Raw genomic sequence first — 25315 nt, 5'->3', positions numbered from 1 at the left:
GGTTAGTAAACTAAGGTCACCCAAATAGCGATGGAGCGTGCTATGCTCGGAGTTTCCCTGCGTGATCGAATCAGAAATGAGGAGATCCGCAGGAGAACCAGAGTGACTGACATAGCCCGCAGAATCGCTAAAATCAAGTGGCAGTGGGCGGGGCACATAGCTCGAAGAGCTGATGGCCGCTGGGGCAGGAAAGTTCTTGAGTGGCGACCACGAGCTGGAAGACGTAGCGTGGGCAGGCCTCCCACTAGGTGGACCGACGATCTGGTGAAGGTCGCGGGAAGTACCTGGATGCAAGCGGCGCAGGACCGGTCTTTGTGGAAATCCTTGGGGGAGGCCTTTGTCCAGCAGTGGACGTCTTTCGGTTGAAACGACGAAACTAACACGAACATCCCCTTTCCAGCTATGTCTCCCACACCGCCGTCGCAGTTCGCGCAGCAAGTCAACGCGGGTTACGAGATCCCAGCGCGTCTTCGCACACTACACAACCTCGTGATCCAGTACGCGTCGCAGGGCCGCTACGAGGTCGCCGTGCCGCTGTGCAAGCAGGCGCTCGAGGACCTGGAGAAGACCTCCGGCCACGACCACCCCGACGTCGCCACCATGCTCAACATCCTGGCGCTGGTCTACAGGTCAGTGACCCGCGAGGCGCTCTAGACCTCGTACGGTACGTGAGCAGGGCCGCTACGAGGTCGCCGTGCCGCTGTGCAAGCAGGCGCTCGAGGACCTGGAGAAGACCTCCGGCCACGACCACCCCGACGTCGCCACCATGCTCAACATCCTGGCGCTGGTCTACAGGTCAGTGACCCGCGAGGCGCTCTAGACCTCGTACGGTACGTGAGCAGGGCCGCTACGAGGTCGCCGTGCCGCTGTGCAAGCAGGCGCTCGAGGACCTGGAGAAGACCTCCGGCCACGACCACCCCGACGTCGCCACCATGCTCAACATCCTGGCGCTGGTCTACAGGTCAGTGACCCGCGAGGCGCTCTAGACCTCGTACGGTACGTGAGCAGGGCCGCTACGAGGTCGCCGTGCCGCTGTGTGGGTAACATTCGGCCTCTCGTGGGTCCGTATGTTACAGCTCTCGACCTCGTATAGGCAGGCCTGGCTCACTCCGCGCGGTACATCCGATAATTACCTACAGCGAAGCGCCCCGCCGGCGGGTATTATATCAGTCGAGTGTCACGCGCGCGCCCGTCAAGACGCTGGCGTGCGTTGTAGTACGTACCTAATTCTATGATCGAAGTATTATTTAAAAATGGACATAAAGAGAAAAAAATATTGTGAGGCGTTCGGGTGTTTAAATTCGAAAAGAAATCTACCGGATTTATCTTTTTTTTCGCTTCCCAGAGATGCTGAAAGGTATGTTATCCATGTAGGTAATCAATAATGTATAGGAACCTTAGATTAATAAAGCCAATAATTAATCTAAGATAGGAACCTAACCTACCATGACTACTGCAGAATGCGTTCGTTCGTTTCAGCCAAATGACGTCCACTGCTGGACAAAGGCCTCTCCCAAGGTTTTCCATAATGAATGCGTATGAGTCATGAATGCTACATACGTACCTCATTACATATAAGAAGATTAATTATTTTTTCACTAGACAGCAACCCTAACAGCGTAAGAAGAGTTCAGAGGCACGCGATAGAATGAGACAAAACTTGTAGGTGAATAAAATTGTAGGTACGTAGTGCTGTGCGAGCTGAATTCCACTTTATCGCGTCGTAGCAAGACTCGCATTTATTTAAATCGTCTTGCGGAGTAATCCTTCTGTACCTGTACTATTACTTATTCTGTGGTATAGGGCCGCTACGAGATGTCGAGTTACGGAGTATACAGGTCGCTTATCCTACACAATCTTTTCTTGCGATCACTTACCTGAACCTCTTAATAGAGGCGATGGTTGTTCAAGTAAGACTGTCTAGTCTAGTAGATGATTTCGTGTTCGTCGTAAGTAACGTTCGTTCACTTAGCGGAGCTCTTGACACAGGCCATTTTTCATCCAAGCTGATGTAGCCAGAAGTTAAACAACAATGCGGCTAATTGTTTGATGTCCTTTGTCAGTGTCCGACTAAAAATTAAGACATCATAATAATTGTATGTTTATTAATCTTACGTCATCGTTGCAGGGACCAAAACAAATACAAGGAAGCTGCGAACCTGCTGAATGACGCGCTTTCAATCCGCGAGAAGACGTTGGGAGAAAACCACCCCGCCGTGGCCGCCACGCTTAACAATTTAGCTGTGCTGTATGGGAAGCGAGGTGTGTATGGCTGCTACACTAAAGGTGCTATTCAAAAGCGCTGCAAGCGCAGTCGGCGGCTGTTTTCAGCAACTCTCTTTGGAATAGCTTTCATTAAGGCTAAGTACTCACGGCGCGATTTTCGCGGCTGTAGCTTCTGTAGAATGCAGATACTGATGTAAAAACTAATGCACAACTCACGACGCGGTTTGCGCTCGCAGCGGGCGCGGATGTATGCGGGTCCCGCGACACCGGCGGGCGACTAAAGCCCGGTCCGTGAGCACGTAGAATTTTCCAATGACCCCTAGCTACCCATCCTTATCGCTCGCGCGTAATTATATTGCTGTCGCGACTGTGCGACTGGCACACGCAGTGAGTGTGCGAGCGCGACAGCAACATAATTACGCGCGAGCGATAAGGATGGGTAGCTAGGGGTCATTGGACAAAATTCTACGTGCTCACGGACCAGACTATAGTAGAATCGCGCGGGCCGCGGTAACCGCAGCCTCAGTGGTTTTCGGGTGGCGGCTGCGGGTGAAAATCGCGCCGTGAGTTCTTAACCTAACCGCGCAAATAACCGCTCCCGTGAGTTTTGAAATAAAACCGCAATTCCACAACCGCCGCGGGCGCGGGTGTAAATCGCGCCGTAAGTTCTTAGCCTAAATGTCTTGCTGCTGAATGATGCGCTGTCGATCCGCGTGAAGAAGTTGGGAGAGAACCACCCCGCCGTGGCCGCCACGCTCAACAACCTCGCCGTGCTGTATGGGAAGCGAGGTGTGTATGGCTGCTCCTCTGAAGCACTGCTAAACTAAATGGACAATTTGCTAATTGGACGATTTTAGATTTGGACTAGTTGTAAATTTTAAGATTTGGACATTGTGAATTGTACATTTTGAGCCCACTAGACATAATGCGCCCAACCGTTCTGAAGCGCTGCTAGTGCTATCGGCAGCTGCTTTTAGCAATTTTCTTTGGAATAGCCTTCCTTTAAATTCTTGCACTCATTTGCGCGGAATATTTTCTTTGATAAATGGAAAAGGACCTACTTACTTGTTTTTTTTTTTTCACAATGTAAGTAGAATGGATCCACCTCCAGACTTCCACTCTTCCCGCGGATGTCGTACTCTGATAAATTAGACAGTGCAGTCGAGACTACTAACCTTTACCTTCGAACTCTTTCTATTTTCTTCTGATTAATTTCGTTGCGAGTCCAATGACAGTCCGGGACAAACTTGACCTTCACTGGTTGGGTTTTTATTGGCGGTCAAGGGAGTTCCAGTGGTGGGAATGAGAAACCAAAAATCAAAATCAAAAATATTTATTCAGTTTCGACCACAAGTGGCACTTATGAACGTCAAAATATAGTAAATAATAAAAAAGAAAAGGTAGCCCTTATGGGGCACTTTACATGTCTCTTTATCTTTTGTGCCCTACCAGCGCTTCGAGACAAACATATGTATGGCAAGTGCTGAGAAGAAACGCCGGAACAAAGCGAGAGGTGGGAGGGAATAGTCCCGTCTTTAATGATGCTAATGTTCAAAATTGTGATTTGTTTTATTTACGAATGCTACAGGCAAGTACCGCGAGGCGGAGCCGCTGTGCAAGCGAGCGCTGTGCATCCGCGAGGCGGTGCTGGGCCGCGAGCATCCCGACGTGGCCAAGCAGCTCAACAACCTCGCGCTGCTGTGCCAGAACCAGGTCGGTGAGCTGCGGACGAACAACAACGCAACGTTTTAACGCCCGTATTGGCAAACATTACTAAAGTCCTTTAAACATTACTAAAATTACTAATGTGAATGCTAATGTAGTTATGCAATAAACGATTGAGTATTGAGTCCGGTCGCCGAGCAGATAGAGTTTCGTCCAATGATCCCAAGCTAGCCATCCCTATCGCTCGCACGTAATTATTTTGCTGTCGCGCTCGCACACTCACTGCGTCGCACTGTCTCGACAGCAATATAATTACGCGCGAGCGATAATGATGCGTAGCTTGGGGTCATTGGACGAAATTCTATCTGCTCGGCGACCGGGTTTTATGCCGTCTCCAGTGCGCGTGGACGCACAGGATCACGCATGAACCAATCACCGAGCTCTATTCAACACTGCGTTCGATTTCCCGCTTCACAAGCAAGCATCGTTTGTGAATACGGGTGTAAGAATATAAAAATAGTCGCGTAAGGGCCAGCACAAACTTAAAGAAGCGAGGCGAAGCGTGGTTCTGATCGCAAAGCATGAGATTCCAAGCGTCACTAAAGCCATTAGTCGAGTAATTCGCATTTAGTAACTAAAATACTAGCTACTGACCAAAAAACCGTCCGCACTTTGGTCGAGTATAATAAAATTACAAGTGAGTAGTGTTTTCTATATGACTCGACAGGTTCTAACATAATATTTAGCCGTTGCACGAGTGAGCAGGGAGTTAAATATGTAACTGAATCTAAAACGTTAAAATGCTGAGAAGTGTCTTTATCTTTGGTGAATCTGTACATTGTCGTCACGTCCTTGCCAACCATCTGCTAATTCGATAAACTCTCTTCTCCCTCAGAATAAATATGAAGAAGTTGAGCAGTACTACCAGCGCGCGCTGGAGATCTACGAAAGCAAGCTCGGGCCCGACGACCCCAACGTGGCCAAGACCAAGAACAACCTCGCCTCTTGCTACCTCAAACAGGTACGTTGTCTATCATCATCATCATGTCAGCCACATGACGTCCACTGAACGTAGGCCTCCCCCAATGATCTACGAAAGCAAGCTGGGGCCCGACGACCCCAACGTGGCCAAGACCAAGAACAACCTCGCCTCTTGCTACCTCAAACAGGTACGCTTGTCTATCATCATCATCATCATCATCTCAGCCACAGGACGCAGGCGCGGATCCACCGTTGTGGGCACTGTGGGCATGCCCACAACCCTAATTTGCTTGTTTTAATTATGATCTATTGATAAGATCGATAGGCATGTATGTATGTCCGGGCATGTAGTGATCCAACTCTCACTTTGCTAATTTTTGGTGGCTGTGCCCACAACCTTTTTTGAGGGCTGGATCCGCGCCTGACAGGACGCCCACTGAACATAGGCCTCCCCAATGACCTGCGAGAGCAAGCTCGGGCCTGACGACCCCAACGTCGCCAAGACCAAGAACAACCTCGCCTCTTGCTACCTCAAACAGGTACGATTGTCTGTCATCATCATGATGTCAGCCACAGGACGTCCACTGAACATAGGCCTCCCCCAATGATCTGCGAAAGCAAGCTGGGGCCCGACGACCCCAACGTGGCCAAGACCAAGAACAACCTCGCCTCTTGCTACCTCAAACAGGTACGATTGTCTGTCATCACCATCATATCAGCTACATGACGTCCACTGAACATAGGCCTCCCCCAATGATCTACGAAAGCAAGCTGGGGCCCGACGACCCCAACGTCGCCAAGACCAAGAACAACCTCGCCTCTTGCTACCTCAAACAGGTACGCACTTGTCTGACAATATGGACAAAGGGTCAAACTGGACGTCATTTGGCTGAAACTATCGTTCGTTCGAAACGAAGTTCTAAGGCTGTCTCGAATTTTGCGGGCAGCGGGACGGCGTTAGGAATTTAGCTCGCGAATATAAACATTACGATCTACCCGCTGGTTGTGAGAACGGGTCTGCGTTGCCCGCCCCGATGCCCGCAGAATTCGAGGCAGGCGGCCTAATGGCTTTAGGCTACGTTCAGTAATGATCTCGCGCTGACGCGCGTGTAAGTAAACGCGCGATTCTGTAAACGGTCCTATTAACTATTTTAGAAACTCACGTGCGTAAAAATGTACGCGTTGGTTAGGCCAAACCTTTAAAGGTCATATGCATGCCACTGGGTCTCAATATCAACTCTGGATGCACAAAATCCACTGCCATGCTAGAATGGCGTTTGGCATAGTATTTAATTTAAAGTTAGTTTTTCCATGGATGTGCTTATAATTATTAGTGATTGAAAGCTTATATGGATACAGAGTGAAATTGTTATAATGAATGTTCCATCTTTCTAGGGCAAGTACAAAGAAGCAGAGACATTATACAAACAAGTCCTTACACGGGCACACGAAAGGGAATTCGGAACTATTGATGGTAAGTAGATTTATATTTCAATACTACACAATTTTATAATAAATAAATAATAAATAATTACGATAATACTTTAACATAACATTAGTACTAATGGTATGGTAACTTGGATAAATTGTATATACCGCCATTGAAGCTCGAGTCGAGCAAATACTGACATAATATTACTCTATTCCATACAACGTATTTCTCTTTGCCGTTTCAGAGTATATAGCATCATTAAAAAAGCCAAAAAAATAACCGCAATTTTCACCCGCACCTACTGTTTAATATTACCTACGAATGTCTTCTGTTATCACGATGAAGAGTTCGCAGTAACAACTACATTCCTAAACTTTAAGACGCAATATTTGTTCAATAATAATTCTGATAACTTGAGATGAATGACAATAATCTGTTTTATCTTTCAATTTTTAATTCGAGATGGTAAAACTGTGCTGAAAACTTAATTCAAACTCGACAATTAATGCCTATTATTGATTGAATTTCTATTTAGATCAATTATATAAAAAAAAAAGATTTTAATTATGAATTTACACAGTTCGAATTAATAATTAATTGGAGTACTTATAGAAACAAACTATATCATATATTTTATACGCGTATACGAGTACGTAATAAAAAAAAAAACAAATTTATACCAATAACATTTCTAGGATTTTGTCATTCATCTCAGTTTTTAAAAGTGGTGATGGTCTCGAGGATTTCTAATTAATATGACCAAAGCACAAACTCCAAATGAATCATTGCATAAAATATTTTAATTTTCCTGGATTAATTTCAACTAATTGAGCCAATATTTTATTTTTATTCCAAGCATGTCGTTTATTTAAATATTCGCTTATTAATTTTAAGGTTTAGTTGTAAATAGTGCGTAGTGTAATAAACTTTTAAAAGTAAAAAAAAAACTGCATGGCTTATTGTTATTGAAGAAAGTTAATACTGAATGTAACGAAAACACCTAGGGGCAATGATTACTCAACTAAATATTTTGTACGTAAAGTCCGACAGCAATATTATGATGTTCTCAACTTAAGGCCTATTCAGACCTAAGCGGTATTCGCTACCGTCTGCGGCAGAGAAAACCCAGTGGGTATGCGGTAATAATACTGTTCAGACCTAAGGGGTATTCGCTACCGTCTACCTATGTACCTCTACCCACAGCGGCAGCGAATATCGCTCAGGTTTGAATAGGCCTTTAATTGGGTAGTTACGAAATATGCGACGAAAAATTACATTGTATAGTTAGCGTCAAATAGTTCGTGACACCCAAAGTAGCCAAAAAGTTCGCAACACGTCTTTAAGGTTGTGTTGTCAACTTTTTGGCCACTTTCGGTGTCAGGAATTGTTTGATGCTGACTCAAGTGCAATATTTTATCACGGGTTTGTCGTCGGGCTAATTTAGAAAAATGATTGTCTAGTTTTTTAAGTGGTAATCAATTCTTGTTCCTAGGGTTTTGGTTACAAGCTAGTATTTTATTTATATGGCAATGAAAGTGTAGTTTTTGTACTGAAGCATAAACATTAGGATGCTCGTAGTTTTGTTATTGTGAAAAATATTATGACCCACCTATGCTTGTTCAAAATATTATTTAATAATGTATAGGATAGGATAGTTTTATTTATGGATATGGTTATCAATTTTTTTAAATACCTGAATTTGTTTTATGGCATACTTTATTTTTTGTTTCATTTACAATACTCATTTGTAATTTCTCGAATTTGTTTTGCTTTCATTTTATTTTGGTGGGTCATGTTTTTGATTGTCATATTATATTATAAAGTAGGCAGCTGCCTTTGCTATGCTGACTAGTTTTTTTATTTTTCAATACATTTGTGTTTTAAAGATTCATGTTATTTATCTATTTTTATAGACGTTGATGTTTGTTAGGATCTCTTGTTGCATTTTATTGTATTGTATATTTTGCCATTAGAGCTTGAGAGGATTTATATTAGTTATCTTGCCGCATATAAAACTAAAGTTTTGAATAGTTAGTTTTATGAATAAGAAGTTGATATGTAGTTCCTTTAGTTTTACAAGCTGTTATTATGCATGAAGATAGATCCGATATAAATTTATTGGTGATTCCACGTTGTTTTGCAGGATATGATCCCAATTCTTTTACCCAACTGCTAAGGCGCATATGCTTTTTTTTGTGTATATTTTTTTGTTAGCTCTGTCCTAAGCCTAAACATCAAACCAACTTTGCCAATGTAGTGGTAATCGATTCTTTCTTGTTTATGGAGTGACATAGTGCTAAAAAATCATCACCCAACAGTTGATTAAATCGAAAAAAAAATTAAAATATGGCGAGTATGATATTTTCGATACAATTGCGTGCGGGCGCGCAAGTTTGATTGACCAAAACTATTTAAATGTAAAAAATAAGTACTTATTTCTTCGTCCTTATTTCCTGCAAAGCGTATGTTGGAATCCTAATAACTTTATTTATGTCGTCAACATGCGAAACTCTAATTTATGGGATTTAATAAATCTCAACTAAAACTCATGAATTGGGTATTAAATTATAATATTGTCAATTTAGCTAGCCATTATTAAATTAATCATTTTCCATTAATGGTGCTGTCGAATGACTGAAATATTGACGTTTAATAAAATCAATTTATAATTAAATTATAAATTTAAAAATTTCTCATCAATTTATTGATTTATTTATGTTATTGAGATAGTAGTGTTTTTCCATGGTACTAAATTATGAATTTTGAAAGCAATTACTTTTTTAGTTTTTCGCGTGTAGACCTACTTACTTCCTTTAGCATGATTGTGATTGAATACGAGAGGCCTCGTGAGTGATGTTTGCTTTCGTACAACCGTCATGGAGCTTGTCCATGAATTGAATTTCATAGACAAAGCGTAGCCCGGTCCAAATGTAATCAATAGTGTGCACACTCAGTTGCCTTTTGTATTTAAAAGGGATTAGGAGTGTTGCAAAAATATAAAATTGGCAAATTTTAATGCAATTTATGAATTTTTATTTATATTTTTGATGACGCTTTTATTTTCATATCAGATTTTCTATTTTTTTTATTTGTGTAGATTTAATACATTGTTCTTATGATTGTAGACGTTAAACGTCGTATCTAAATATGCCAAAATATTTTAAACAGCCGCTGAATATAGTATTTATGAAGATTATTTATGTTTTCTTTTGTAATTAAAATCGCAAGTAACATGATTTTGTTTTTTTGAAACCTTTAAATAATTGAACAGTCGGTGCGAATGGTGATTGTAATAGGTAAGTGACACAAGTTTGGTATAGTGTGGCACAGGTAGGAAAGGTAATATTACTAGGCTTTTATTTGGTTATATTTTTGTTGTAACTTCATTTGTTTTGCGTCGTTGTGCGACTGCCAGTGTGTCACACCTTCCCGACTTGTGTCACATTTAGTTTTCTTGGTCTTTCTTAATGTGGTGTCGGTTCTCAATTGCTTTATCGTAGTTAAATATAAGAAGTCTAACCATAACATTGTTTATAGTTTTTCGTTCGGTTATAGCGAACGCGCGTTCGGATATTTTTTACATCTGTCGAATGAATGTTATTTCGCTGTTCGTAAAATGTTTTTGATAATTCGATCTTCAGATGCAAAACAAAGGTTCCTATTCTGAAGCGCTCGAAACTCGAGACTGTGTATATGAAATCGAGTATTGCGAGTACTTTCAGAATATGAGCCTGTGCGGTAGTGTTCTTTAGACGCTTTGTATAAAACGTTTAATATATCTTTGAGTGGAATGGGTACTAAAGGAAGTCAATGGGAGCATTGAGAGTATAAGATTTTAAACTTTCGCGTTCCATTTCAACTAAAATAGAAAGACACGGGTTGACGTTTCGGCTGCTATGCTGCAGCCGTGGTCACAAGCAGACTGGCGGCTCGCGGCGTCGTCCGTTCGGGCGGGCTTGAAAAATTTTCAGGTGTCTTTCTATTTTAGTATTGAGAGTAGTTTCAGAATACGAGCCCGTGCGGTAGTGTTGATTAGTCGCTTCATATAAATATGTTTGTACACTATCTTCTACTGTTTGCCGTTGTGTGGGGTTGGTAATAATAAGGCCGTGTGTACAGGGGACAACAAGCCGATCTGGCAGGTGGCGGAGGAGCGCGAGGAGAACAAGCACTTGCAGAAGGAGAACGCGCCCTACGGCGAGTACGGCGGCTGGCACAAGGCTGCCAAGGTATTTATACATCGCCTTCTTACTATAGATTAGGGGTTCCCTAACTTATTTGAGATGCGCCCCCTTTCGACCATGCTAAACATTCCGCGCCCCCTACTCCAGTCAAGATTATTTATTGGTCGTATCGAGCAGTCTGGAATGCATTCTCTCAGCGGTCGCAGGTTTTTTAATAATTAACTACACAGATGTCCCGTGCCCTCCTTTAAAGGTCTTATGCCCGTTTTCACCATCAATTCCTAATTTTTAAGTGACCCCTATGGTAACACAATATAGGAATTTTGTTTTCATAGGGGTCACTTAAAAATTAGGGATTGATGGTGAAAATAGGCATACGCACACTACATTAATGACGCTCGGATTGCTCGGATCAAACTCCCCGTGCCCCGCGCTTTCCTCGACCAAAAATAGGTGGGGCGCGTCGCGGATGAAACGATCTATACCTAAATTCTTTAGAAATTTCCTCAAATGTAAACAAACACTTGTGCACACAATAACACCATAATCACTTACGTGTTCATAATATCATACACATTATTTCACAAGCCCATGAAACCAACTTTATTCTCACGATTATACAAGTTTGGAATCAATCTTTAAACAAATTATTTTAGCAAAATATGTGGACGTTGAAAATTTGTGAGACTTGTCAAATTGACTTGAAGTTTAAAATTATGTGTTATCTCCATGTTGTCTCTGACACATCAGTGTTGTAACCTGTAAGTCATAGACAATAATCGGTAAATTTAATCGATTTTATTTCAATTATTCAATCATTTTTATTACTGATTGCATTTAAATAGATTTAAATAGGGTCTTTTAATCAACAATGTATTTTTTCTTCATTGAATGTACTACTAATTGTTTAATGCACTGCTTTATAAAGCATTATAAATTCTTTCTATAGGTACGTAAGTACTACAATAATTTCAATCCGCGATTAACGAGAGGTTTTGTCGCCTCACTAGGGCACAGATTATTAATGTTTTAATGTCAGTTGGCCATATTTGTTTACATATAGGGAAATTTCTAAAGAATCCGACTTTAGTTATTATGGCAATATAAGGTGTCATATTATGACTCGATTTTGTAATGATAGTTGAAAAACGTCTCATCGCGTACTTGTGCATTGGTTGGGTAATCACTTAAAATGGCTCGGATTGCAAAGCCATGACGATATGCCATACGATACGTGACGAGTATGTAAGTGTATGAAACCTAATAGCAACTATCTTAAATCTGTACTGATTAAAGACTTGTACACTAAACCAGCAGAACAACCTATAAAAGAATTACATATTTCTCAAATAAGTGTAAACTTTTGGTACAGGAAATTTCCATTTCCTGGTAGGTTTATTCACAACGTAAGAAGACTCAACGTTAGTTGAATGCGTTAAAATAATTTGTTACCGCTACATGCGTTTCAGGTGGACTCGCCGACGGTGACGACGACCCTGAAGAACCTCGGCGCGTTATACCGCCGCCAGGGCAAGTACGAGGCCGCCGAGACGCTCGAAGACTGCGCGCTCCGCAGCAGGAAAGAGGTAACCACAGCACTGGTTTAGTTCATCTTTAATATTCACTTTGGGTTCGACAGATGTGCGATGAGCTGTATTGTTTTGAGACTTATAAAAGTGAGAAAATTGTATTTTTGTTGACTCTATCTTACACAAGTTTAAATTATGGGCTTACAAGATTAAAGGCATGGGATCGTAATTATTATAATTACGATTCTCGTTTGCCAAATCGTTTAATATTACGTCTTCTGAAACAACGCTCGAGGATATAAAATTTTTAATAATGTAACCAGTGGTTGAATAATTTTGTTTGTATCTATGCTCTACTGCTGCTAGCTTGAAAATAAACTAAATCATATTGCACATCTGTCGAATCTGGTATTAGCACATTTTTATAAAATTATTCCATGAACTATCTTTATTTATCTAATATTTAATAATCGATTTAGAATTTTTAATAATATTATATACTAGTTTAATTTGCTTTATCTAATTCTCAAATAGCACAAAACACGACACGTATCGTTATACAATCATCTAATTATGCATAATAATGATTTATCTATTTATCTATTGTGTTTACTTCATTACGGATATTTGGTATGAACATTATTTTATTTATGTAAGATCGCTAGTGTGGGCACAGTATTAACTGGTACAATGTTGGTTTGCACGCTGCCCAGCACGTCCAACAAGTAAGTCAGAACGACTCCGTATCTTGCTATCCACACCACACCTTATATCTAAATTTAAATTATATGACATTTATTACAGGTGGCTGCAATTGGCAATACTAAAAAAGTTGTAATAACATTATCCTAATGCGTCAACATAATTTTTATTGGCACAAATTAATCAAAAATTTAGTGTAGTGAAATAATGTTTGAGTAGACTTCCATAGTCCATACCGGGATGTTCTAAAACATAGTCAAAGTCATCACTGTATCGATATTGATACTAGAATGCTATTAAGGCGCCACGAAAGATAAAATTGGAGACAATGACGATTTTTGTCACTGATTACACCAATAGCAATTTAGGAAGCTTTAGTTTAGAGTTGGTGATTAGTGTTGTATACAGATGGATATGCCACTATCTATCGATACTTTAGCGAAAACCACTAACCACATGTATTGCATATTCTATTTCGATGCGTGTTCCACAATACTATCGATAGTGTGTTACGCGCAATGTGGAATTTATTTTTATGAATCCATAGGCTCCTATTATAAAATTACTACATGAGCCGGAATCAACACTGTTGATAGTTTTTATATCAATAGCAGCACATAGAAAAAGCAACGATAGTATACAGACAGTGCTATATTAGGTTTTCGGAACTCACCACCTAAATTAAAACAGGATAAATACAGTACCCGGCAATAAATATTGCAAATCGACCTTTGGAAAGAGAATCGGTTAATTTCGGCTCGTAGAGCGTTATCTCTGTCGCACACTACCTATATGATTGACAAAACATTATTCAATGAAAATATTGTCCGAACTCTTAGTATTTCTCTTCGACAAATACTTTAATACATTGTGAACCACTTTTCTTTCACGACTATAAAAAGTTTTTAGCAATTTAATTCACAAAATTAATTGCACACATTTAAAATAAAGTTTGTTTACACTTTGACAAAACGTCATTGTCAGTCATTGTTCAAGTGCGACAGTGATAACGCTCTACGAAACCGAAATTAGCCGATTGTCTCTTTCTAAAGGTCGATGTGCAATATTTATCGCCGGGTATTGTAATAGGATTTTTATAGATTTGACATTTTGCGCTTTTGACATTATGCGCCTAAACCCTCGGTCGCGTTAGGTCGTACTCGTATCACAGGCGTGCTGACGTGTGTTGTGTGGTAGGCTCTGGACATCGTGAAGCAGTCGCGCGCGCGGGCGCGGCGCGGCTCGCGCGAAGCCCTGGACGCGCCGCCGCTCGCCGACCACCACGACGAGGTCAGGCCCACCGGCGAATAGGGCTGTGGGACGGTCAAGGGGGCTATGGGGCAATATTAAACCCCACTGACCTCTACAGGGTGTTAGGTAAATGGGTATATGAGCCGACACTAGCCCATGTTAACGTGGTCATATAATAGTCCAGTAGAATTAGCTTTTAAATCGGAAATAATTCCTACAAAAGATTTTATTGTTTTAATGGCTACATTGGTTGCCCATTAAGACTCTCCTAAGTTTTCGACTTCGACGGAGTTGTGCTTAAGTGGTGGGGGCCCCCGAAAGGGGCATTTTTTCGGTTTTCCGGTTATACCGCGTAAAGGACTTACCCTATCAAAAAGTGGTCTTCATGACGGTTGAAGGGCACTTAATCCTGCATTGAATAAGATCAAATTCATATGTTTTGGACAAACCGTTCTCGCGCTAAAGTTCGGCAAAGTAGAAAATATACGTAAAATTAATGACCCTCTCCATGTCCAATGGTTTGTTACCCACAGGCTTCCAAGTCTTGAAAAGGGCCACCTCAACCAGTGTAACCCTATCAAGGCTTACGAGCTTGATGCGCCTATCCTTGTTCGTCCCAGCCGTTCCTTAACTGCGGTTGCTGCACCTCTTCCTGGCACTCACCTGAACGACTCTGTGTTACCTACTGTGGCTGCCCCTCTTCCTTGTATCCTCCTGCATGACTACGTTGCCTAGCCGTATGCCTGGTCTAAGGTTCGACGCCAAAAATCAACAACAACAAGTTCATATTAAAACGCTGAAGAGTTTTTTGTTTGTTTGTTTGAACGCGCTAATCTTAAGAATTACTAGTTTGATTGAAATCATTATTTTTGTGTTGAATAGCTCATACATTGAGGAAGGCTATAGGATATATACAATCACTCTACGACTAATAGAGGCGAAGCAGTAAAGAAAAATGTTGCAAGCACGGGAAATAGTATTTAAACTATTTTCACTCGTACGAAGTTGATTTTGTGGCGTCGAACCTTGGACCAGGCATATGGCTAAGCAATGCACTTTTCGATAGGGTAAGTCCTTTACGCGGTATAACCGGAAAACCGAAAAAACGCCCCTTTCGGGGGCCCCCACCACTTAAGCACAACTCCGTCGAAGTCGAAAACTTAGGAGAGTCTTAATGGGCAACCAATGAAGCCATTAAAGCAAAAAAATCTTTTGTAGGAATTATTTCCGATTTAATCAATTTTTGTGTTTAATTCTACTGGCCTATAAATGGTATGGTGAAGTCAGAAATTTGATAACATCATTTTATTTTTTTTAATTTTCATACAAAATAAATTTTATAATATCCGATTTGTATGAAAATTAAAATAATTAAAATAAAGATATCAATTTTCTGACTTCGCCATACCATTTATATGACCATGTTAACATGGGCTAGTGTCGGCTCATATACCCTTTTACCTAACACCCTATATACACACTGGACAGGTTGTCTCATACAAATGAGCTAATTTTGTCTGCCAGTAGGAACGCCAATACGAGCGTCCCGAGAACTAATTTTGACGTACATTATATGGATTAACCATAGGAGTAAGCGAGAAAGAAAATCACTAATTTTAGTTCCATGGACACTCGTATCTGCCCAGTAAGGCCTACAGCGCCAAATGGCTAAAATCAAATAGGCACAAAAATAATATGATAGCAGCCAGTCCAATGTGTATAGTGGTTAGTGTTAAACCCCCATTACTAGTGAAAAGTCACGCGTGTTGAACACTAAGGCCCGTTTCAGACACAGCGATAATCACGCGATTGCTGGGCAGACCTCGTACATTTGCATCAAATTATAACTCCGCGATTACCACCTCAACGATGCCTCGTGAATAAAACGATCCAAAAACCGCGCGACTATCGCGCATGTCTGAACCAGGCTTAAATTATTGAATTTTTTTAGTATGCAACTCGTGTGCAACTTTTATTGGTAAGGGGGTTCTGATCTGATCATGTACACAGACAATCTCAGTACTTAGTTATTTAATTTACCTTACAATATTGATACGAAATGGTTCGCAAATGAAAAGACTTGTGTCAAGAATGAAAAAAAAACCTGACCGATTACAAAATTTCGTTCAAAGCCTTAAGGCGATTAGAGTCCTCAATGACCTTGGGCGTTTGACCTTCACGCCGCGAGCAACACCCGCGTACCCCGCACCAAAAACTCCGATTTGACACCGATCAAAAATACACGGGCATAGGTAGATACAGAATAGAAGTTCTTTTTTCATACATTACTGCCTATTATTTTAAACTTAAATTGATGAACCTTGATGTCGGTGTCAATTTAACTCAGGCGTAAAGGTATTTAATAAAAATAACAAAATCCATGAACATTTTGTACGGGATAAAATTTTATTTTATTTTTCGTAAATTTTCTAATGCTTTTGTCGGTTCAGTCGTTCTCGAAATTTGAACGTGCTTTTATACCGCTCCCCGCCACCCGGCCGCCGCCATTACCGGTTTAAACGTAAACAAATCTATCTATTTTCTTTATTTACAGTAGTAAAATTAGCAATTGTTGTTTTGTGTGGTAATAATTCTCATTATAACGCGTCATTTTATTTATGATGAGTGAAATGGAGTCTGTAGTGGTAGAAATAAACAAACTTACTTATTATTAATATAACTTACAATAATAAAACTTTGAGCTCCAATATATTTTTTTAAACATTTTTCATTTATTTAACTATATAGCATAGACGAACTTTAATATCCCTATCTCTAAAATGTAAATATTAAAACAACATAATCTAAGTGTCTGTCGACCAATCAGAGAAAAGTGTATTAAGTGACGGATAATAGTGTACCGTCAAATAGTACACTGGGCAACGATTGGCCCATTTGTGGATGATTTTACTTGTAGCAATATAGTTAATTATTAAATTACGGCTAGGTACCGTAAGTTGACCAATTAGCTAAAATTCGATGCGTTAAATAGTACATTTCAACTGCCGTTTCTTATTTTCCGAGAGTTGATCAACTTCCTAGAAAATTGATCAACTTACGAGTCTTGTTATTTTCCGGTGACATATCCATTTAAATAAATGAAAGCGTAATACGGGCCTGTACTCGTTTTGTTGTTTAATTTCATCAAGCTAAATGCGATTTTATTAGAAAAGCCGGTAAACAAATTGCCTTTGGACGAAGCTTACCCTTTACTTACGATTCAAGCATTAGCTTAGATTTATTCAAACAAGCGACACTGGTATTTACAAAGCTGGAAAAGAAAATTGGGTTACCTACACAGCTTTAACTCGTTTAAGTAGGTACGCTCTGTCTGTAGCCATAAGAAAAGCAATTTATATGTTGTTATAGGTATTTATTTGAATTGAAAATGCTTAAGGTGTAATACCAGCAACCGTTGCGGGTTCAATTCTCGCTGAAGGCAAATTAAAGTGTGATGAGCACAAATAGGTTAATATGAAGTCATGGACATTTATAACAGTCGTCATAATTTGCTGAAAATTGTTGAAACAACTAGCACAGAATCGTAACCCACAGGAAAAGGCAAGCAACTAAAAATCTACCTCTATGAATACCGCTTTGTAACGAAGTTTTTTCGACGATCCCATTAAAATGCAACCAGATTATTCAGGTGCCGATATCCAGAACCGGCGGGAATGATTCCTCGTAACACAATAACTGAACGGATCACGATCGGGAAGTGGCGCTAATTAGCTCTATAGAGGCTTTAAAAGGATACGTTGTACAGCTTTGGTTCCGAATACATTCGGAGAAATGTAATATCAAACTTACAATGTTACTAATTGGTATGACAGATAATGTTTATTGTTTTATGGGTATTTTTCTGATTGTGCCTGCTGGTTGACTGTGTGATTGGAGTTGGTGGTAAAAATTAACTACTAGTATGAAATATTTGGAGCAATGTACTCGTACTTATGTACTTCCAATATTTTACAATTCAAATGACGACTATAACCAACGGTTACAGAGATTTCATCATCATCATCATTCCAGCCACAGGACGTCCACTTCTGAACATAGGCCTCCCCCAATATAGAGGTTTAGTGGGACCAAAATAATGACATTCTATTTTCTATCGACCTATCACATGTTTTTGTTCGTCAGCACTTTGTCTTATGAGCGTTTACGTCTAGCGTGGCATGTCAAGTTTAGGTAATTTCGATGCTATTTTTATTCACACTAAAATAATTGTGACTGTGTGCGTGTTCTCACTGTTATGAGCCTCTGGGGATTTGGGTTTTTAAAAAAGAACACGAGATTAAAAGGATAAGACAGCCGTCTAGTTCGGATGGTGGAATGAGACTGACTTGGAAATGCGAGGTATCGCAGGCTATGGATGGAAAAGGATGAGTCGGCAAAAGGCGGAATGTCAAGTAAGCAATATAGGGTGCGAGGGCTATCTGTAACACCTCCCGGGGGTAGACTAAACATCGGGGTGAAATGAGCGATGTTTAGGAAAAAACGGAAAAGGTAAGAATTTAGGTTTTACACATTTCTGCGTATACTAGGAGATGGGATTTCTTCTGCATCAGGATGACGTTTAATGATCTTCAAGGGAATGGCTGGTTCGGGAGTTGGAGGAGCTGGAGCTGGTTCTACAGGTAAGTTTTCAGGATTGGCGCGAGAGGATCTCGGGAAAAGGTAAGTTAGACGGCTGCGCGATTTAATGCATAAAAACATTTTTAAAATGCAAAATATTAAAATTATACATATAACGATTATGAGTGTAATCGAGTAATGAGTTTCGTATTTAATAAGGGGATGTTGATTTAAAATTTTATCAGTTTGGTCAGATATCGATCTTAATTTTGATTTCGTTTCCAAAGTAAAAACATCTAAATCAATATTTTGTAATTTCAAGGGGACTTCATCATTACTGATTACATTTATAAACTTATCTAGGGTACAACAAGATTGATTTATAATATTAAAATCTGGTTGAATTACAGTAGTGTTGATTTTTACATTATTAAATTTAGGTATTAATTTCGTACTTTTACAGTAGGCTATACAATTGTTTGGTATTGTAAGTATTCCTGTGCCAATGATACTTATTTCTAGGATTTTCTGATTTGGGCCCGTCTGAAGGCCAGCGGCCGACTGCCGCCCGCACCCCGCGAAGGCCCCCTCAACAGCAAAACGTTCGGAATTTATCAAAAGTAAAATTTATGAATGAAAGTAATGTTCGATTGAAAAACGCAACGTGTCATTTAAAGATTAAAGAATTCCTAATCTATTCGTGCAAAAATCTTTTAAATTAACATAGCCGTTTTGGAGGAGTAGGGAATTTAAGTAAAAAATCGATGTCCCGTATTTATTTTTTTAATCCAAAACAAAGAGACGTAGCGAAAATTCAAACGTCACAAATGTAGTCCTTGAACTGTTGTATAACATATATTTTTTTCAACTATTTCTATCCAGCAGTAAAAGAGGAGTAGGCTTTACAAAATGCCCATTTGGCGCGGATTGAGGACTCTAATCGCCTTAACGACAGAAAATAAATAATTATTGATTTCATGCTATTTATAATCAATGAATTTGCTTTGGTGCTACTTGCCTTGAATTTATAACGAATGTCGATAATCTTTATTCACACTTGAGTTGTCTGTGTTGATGACTGCAAAGACCTCGAGGTCTAAGCTGGGAGAGGGCCTTGTACTGTACAGAAAAGGAACTTGGGATGTAGGACTAGATTTTACTGGGTCTCATTATGGGTTAATTAAATCTTCAATAGAACAATGCATGAATCTTGCCATCGGATCTATTAAAGATTTTGTAAAACTATAATACAATTTTATGGTAACTTTGTGGGTCTGAAACTTGACTGTCTCACCTACTGATCCCGGAAAAGTTGTCCTGGTTAATCACTTTTATTGTTTCATTGAAATAACAAAACATGGACATTACTTTACTTGGATCAGTTCGCATTTTGTTCGCAACTTTGGATGTGTTCTGTCGCAAACGCACTCGTTTGGTCTTATTGTTAAGTGCATTCGACTGATGTGGGGCTTAGAACTGTATTGTTGTCCTTGTCTGTATGAACGAGATCGCACGTCGTTGCAACCAGTCACTAGTGCACCATAGGTCCTTGGCTCATTTGAACTTATGCTATGAGTTTGCTTCAGTGTTTTTATTAATTGAAAGTTTGACGGGGAAGTTACATAAGATTATTTCACGTTATATTAACTTGTAAAGGTCTTTCAGATTAGTGTCACTAACTGTGGGCTCGTTGTCACTCGTTTTATAGTCTTTAAAAAAGTGGATTCTTACAATCCAATGCTTAGCAGCAGCAATATGAATTTGATCGCGCATAAATGAATTTATGAGAGCGTCCTCGGTCATGCGAGACGTGCTAATGTGCGTACTATTAGAGGCCGGTAGATCTATTTTCATAAATAAAACACTGGATACTCATCTTTCACATTATATTGCCTTATTTTAGATACAGTTCATCACTTAGCACAAAAGCGCGGGGAGTCGTCCTCGCGCGTCCCTCTATTCTCCCGTTTGATCCTAGTGTGACATTGACATCATGTCACTAAGACAACAGCTCATTGGCCACAACGATACCATTATTTTAACGTTGATTTTTCACAATTAAATAAAATTAGTCGAAAAAATTTTGAGATCTCTGTAGCAAACTCACGGTAGAGGTTCTTACATCACCGACGTTGGCTTCTTCGCTAGTTTTCGTTCTCGAAGCACTCGTCACAAATCATCACCTTCATCTTCACCATAACAGCACCTCGCTTAGCTTACTTTGTCACATCTAAACGTCTAAGGTCTGTGTTTTGTGAACGTCCTGTGCAACAAAACTCACAATTAAATTACTAAAACCTAAAAAGGCAATGGATGCAAAGGATTTTTGTTAGGTTTGCTTTTATTGTGTTTGTTTCATTTGAACGTTTCAGGTTGACTAAACTGAATTAATTTATTTTAACAACTATTCAAAATTACTATTTTGATTAAATACAGTCACCTTATTGTGATATATGATATTTATAAAAAAAAAACATTGTACGGCAGCGTAGCTGACCAAATTATTTATGTTTCCCAACTTATTATTATTTATCAATCTTCTCTTTACTTTTATTTATTTCTGTGTACATAATTTATTTTTATTTCTGTTTTATACGACACAATCAACACCGCATTACATTTTTATTTTGCACATTTTTAATTTTGTTTTTTGTTTTTCTTTCCCCAACATAGGGCACGAATCAAGCGAGTGAGCCACGCATGAACCTAAAATCAAAGTTGTTCAATGCGCTAGGAATCAACACTGGGAGTAGCGCGCCCCACCAGTAGTATAAGATGTAGCTGTCTAGGCTTAATTAAGTACTCACTCGCTTACAACGTACGTGGTCCTTTCAGTCTGCGCGCAATCGACATCGAATCATGTCAGGTACATGAGAATACGACCCTTGCTGTCGTTTTTCGGGTGTCAGTGTACTGAAAATTAGTACAGGAGGAGTATATCGTGCACGCGATGTTATAGTTTTGATTATGTTGTTTGCACGCTTGAAGAATGCTTTTGCCCGACAAACGGTCATTTTATACTACTTAAATTTCTCTCACAAAAATGAGGGTGTCGTTCGATTGTGCTAGGACATATATCGCTCACTATTTCCAAAGGATCACTTATGTTACGGCCGGTGGTTTTGAACGCTGCAGTGTGGTCTCTGTGATCATTTTTTTAACGTAGGTCGGCACGATTCGCATTTCCTCACACTGCAGGGTTCAAAGCGACGGGATATTATTAGCTTAGTATTATTTATTAGCATTAGCATGCGGTAGGTAACCATAATATTATTATGCGAAAAAAATAAAAAAATACAAATAATATTGTGTGATAGAGATACACTATTGAGCATGTGAGCCGTCCGTATAAAAATTTAAAGTGTTATTAGAGTCTAAAATACCACTTGTGCGACGGTGTAATTTATAAAAAATCCATTTTCATTATTTTAATTATTATGACCTCTTATGTCGCAGTGTATAGTTGCATTTTAAATAACTAAATGTGATTGCAATATTATTTCAAATTAGTATTTTATCGCTGTATTTCTTATAAATAAGTAAAGTATTGTAAACATTTAGGTATTTAAATTGTAACTGTTTGAGATCTATTAAATTTGCATTTATTAATTGTGGAGTGTCCGAGAATATTGTAATGGCATATAAATGATTATTTTAATTCGCGCATGTTTTAAACAACGATTTTTATTCGCTTACTTATTCAATTTTAATTTGCTGATATTTTTCATAATATGTTGTTCTTTGTATAAAAGAATGCATGAATGTGATTTTATCATTGTGAACGTTCATTATGTATTTTATGTGTTGCCAGTAGTCAATTTAAATATTTTATTCATATTGTCAAATAATTTTATGCTTACATAAACTTTCATTCCAGTTTTTAGTGTACGTTTATCGGTTTAAGCTTTATGTGAGAGTATAGGTGATAAAATAATATAGTATTTTTATATACAATTAAATTTTTATATTTGTATGTGGGTGCTGCTTGAATGGTGAAATTTTACTCTATTTGCACTAGAATATAATTTAAACATGAGACAACATCAGCGATTAATCTTGTAGCTTCAACAATGGAACATATATAAAGAATCTCCATTTAAAGGCACATTTCCCTGTCACAATGCTGAAATACGGTTAATTTTTATCGTCTCGATAATAATGTGTCGAATTTTTAATTGTTAATAAATATTTATGTAACATTTCTTTGTTTTATTTTGGTTTCTTTTTATTTTGTTTTATATACTGAATATGAAAGGTGAGTCTACAGTGTTATGCAATTTATGGCCCATACACAAATTAGTTATCAACACTGTCTTGTCTGACCGAACACTCACGAACGCATGAACTCAACATGAAACTGCAACACATACAGATTACGACGGCTTTCGTTGTTAGTATCTCGATCTCATTGTACTGAATCATTCACTAGCGCGATGTAGAGTATTTATTTGATATTTTAAGTTGCTGCCATTAAAAAAGAAAACCGCCAAGGCCAGAAGCGTAGCGTACCTTGGCGGGGCCCCGTATAAAAATTTGTTTGGGGGCCCTTAGAAAGGGTTAAGATTTCTCAAAAAAGAAAAAAATGATTGCATAAAATTAAAAGAAATATACGGGAAAAAAGTAATTCCTTTCTTTTTTACTTTTCTCATTTCTGAAATTTAAAAAATTTGGGAAGTTTTTATTAATTTTTTCTTACGCACCTTGGGGGCCCCCCCGTAGGCCGGGGGCCCCGTATAATTGATACGGCAGATACGGCAGTAGCTACGCCCCTGGCCAAGGCGTCAATGTATACAGCTTTATTGTTTTTAAAACATGGAGTGTAAATTGCATAACACGGGCGCGGCAGGGCCCGGCCGAGGTGCCACGCAGCGCGAGCTTCTCGAAGCTTCGAGAGTCGCTGCGGCGCTCGTCTGCTCGACTCTTGAGCCGGCTCACGGGCCGCCACTCGGCCAACCTGCCCGCTGACGTAGACTTCACCGACCCCGAAAGGTAAAGCCTGGTCGTGTGTCCACTGGCAACATTCGCATCATGAGTTGAAGCAAAGGAATAGATTCGGCTTTTAGGTTTAGGGCACAATGTAATCAGGTGCCTTTGTGGTCGGTATTCAGAGGGGTCCCAAACAATAAGACCATTCTGTAAGGATTGGAAAAAAGATAAAGGACATCATCTATTTTGGTCCAAAATCAAAAGTGCCGGCCAAAAAATAAAAGTACTGTAGTCTGATAGAATATGTCCGCCTTAGCATTTATTACTATGGCACCAAAGCTGTAGCACCACTGCATCGTAGTATTTGAGTTCTAAAAATATATGAAACGACTGACTTTGATCTCAAATACTACGACGCACAGTGGTGCTACAGCTTTGGTGTCATAGTAACAAATGCTAAGGCGGACGTATTCTGTCAGAATACAGCACTTTTTTTTTTATTGGCCGACACTTTTGATTTTGAACAAAAAATGTATGAATAGTCGATGACTTTTAGATCTCAAATACTCGACGCACAGTGGAGCTTCGGCTTTGGTGCCATAGTAACAAATGCTAAGGCAGACGTATTCTGTCAGAATACAGCACTTTTTTTTGTTGGCCGGCACTTTTGATTTTGGACCAAAAATATATGAAACGTGGATGATGTCCTTTTTGAAGTTTGTGCAGTTTCAAGAACTTCTTTCACTTTAATAACTACAGTTCAATCACAGTTATCTAAAATTAGTAAATTACGCAAACTTTGTTGTTAATTTCAAAAGTAATGTTGCAAGTAGACATACAACTTGATGGCCTGACCACACGCGGTGCGGTTTTGTTTTGCGGAGACTGTGGTAGCTTATAATCGGCTTCACCCAAATAAGATATTGAGGAAAATTCTCGTGCTTAACTTACAACACCTATCACCACCACCATAGACAGTAAAATTAAAGTTGTTGTCAATCTTGTCTTACACTCTGTTTATCTTTATTAAACCTAATTTAAAAAAAACCTAAAAGTATTCCTCTTTTTGAAGCCGGTTATGCCATAAAAGTAGTGCTTTATTGTTTTTGTCTGTTGATTAGCTACAGCGGATTTGTCGTAGTTAAATAACTCTTGATTACTTTTACTACTCTATTCAAAATAGCTAATAATAGTATTTAGTGCGCCAGGCAGGAGCTTATGTAAGTAGTGTGTGTATGTGATTGCCAAAATATAGCGACGTAGAGCGCTTGTGCGTGACGTAATTTAGTAAATTATCATTAAAATTAGGTTTTAACTTTTAATTTCTTGAATACTTAAGAAGTAAAATATACAGCCTTTTGTAAGTACCTTTTAATTAAGTAATTAATTCCGTGTTAATTAATTTACAAAATGCCTATTTATTGCACACTAGTAAGTAGGTACCTACTTGTGTACTTAATTTAAAACACACTCCTGAAATAGTTTAATACTACACAGTTCATAGCGACTCAGTGACGAATGAAAACCTCGTAAATCCAAATTTGTATAATCTTTTGTTTAGCTTAACATAAGAAACATTCTAGTTAGTGAATATTATACGGGGCCTTCACATAACAACAAAAAATACGTATTCGAGGTTTTCACTCCACACCAAATCACATCAAACTAACATTCCCACCTCGGTACCTCTAGCATGAAGCGCGCAAGCTCCCTGTCCGCGCTCAGTAGGGCTGCGCCCGCGCCCGCGCCGCGGTAGCGATCGGCGTCCGCGCACCGCGCCCTCGCCTTCGCTTCGATCGCTGTCGTGCGCTTGCTAGCGCTGCAGTCCTAGCGAAGAACAC

The 25315-nt window shown here is 39.4% G+C and overlaps 1 protein-coding gene across 1 annotated transcript in view; it reads left to right on the top strand.

The window, feature by feature from the left end:
- Klc (kinesin light chain) overlaps positions 1–22747 on the top strand; it is a 46183-nt gene extending 23436 nt beyond the window's left edge. The window contains exons 6-14 of the mRNA XM_028319685.1: positions 401–629; positions 2129–2262; positions 3815–3939; positions 4787–4912; positions 6268–6346; positions 10424–10533; positions 11958–12074; positions 13917–14009; positions 21222–22747. Coding sequence (XP_028175486.1) covers positions 401–629; positions 2129–2262; positions 3815–3939; positions 4787–4912; positions 6268–6346; positions 10424–10533; positions 11958–12074; positions 13917–14009; positions 21222–21317 — 1109 coding nt within the window. The 3' untranslated portion in view covers positions 21318–22747. The remainder of the gene's footprint in view (positions 1–400; positions 630–2128; positions 2263–3814; positions 3940–4786; positions 4913–6267; positions 6347–10423; positions 10534–11957; positions 12075–13916; positions 14010–21221) is intronic.
- Positions 22748–25315: the final 2568 nt, after the last annotated feature.

The sequence above is a fragment of the Ostrinia furnacalis genome, unplaced genomic scaffold (assembly GCF_004193835.3).
Source record: "Ostrinia furnacalis isolate ACB-3 unplaced genomic scaffold, ASM419383v2 OfSCF7316, whole genome shotgun sequence".
Classification (NCBI taxonomy): domain Eukaryota; kingdom Metazoa; phylum Arthropoda; class Insecta; order Lepidoptera; family Crambidae; genus Ostrinia; species Ostrinia furnacalis.
Note: the sequence above shows the minus strand (reverse complement) of the source record. Positions and strands in the feature narration are given on the sequence as shown.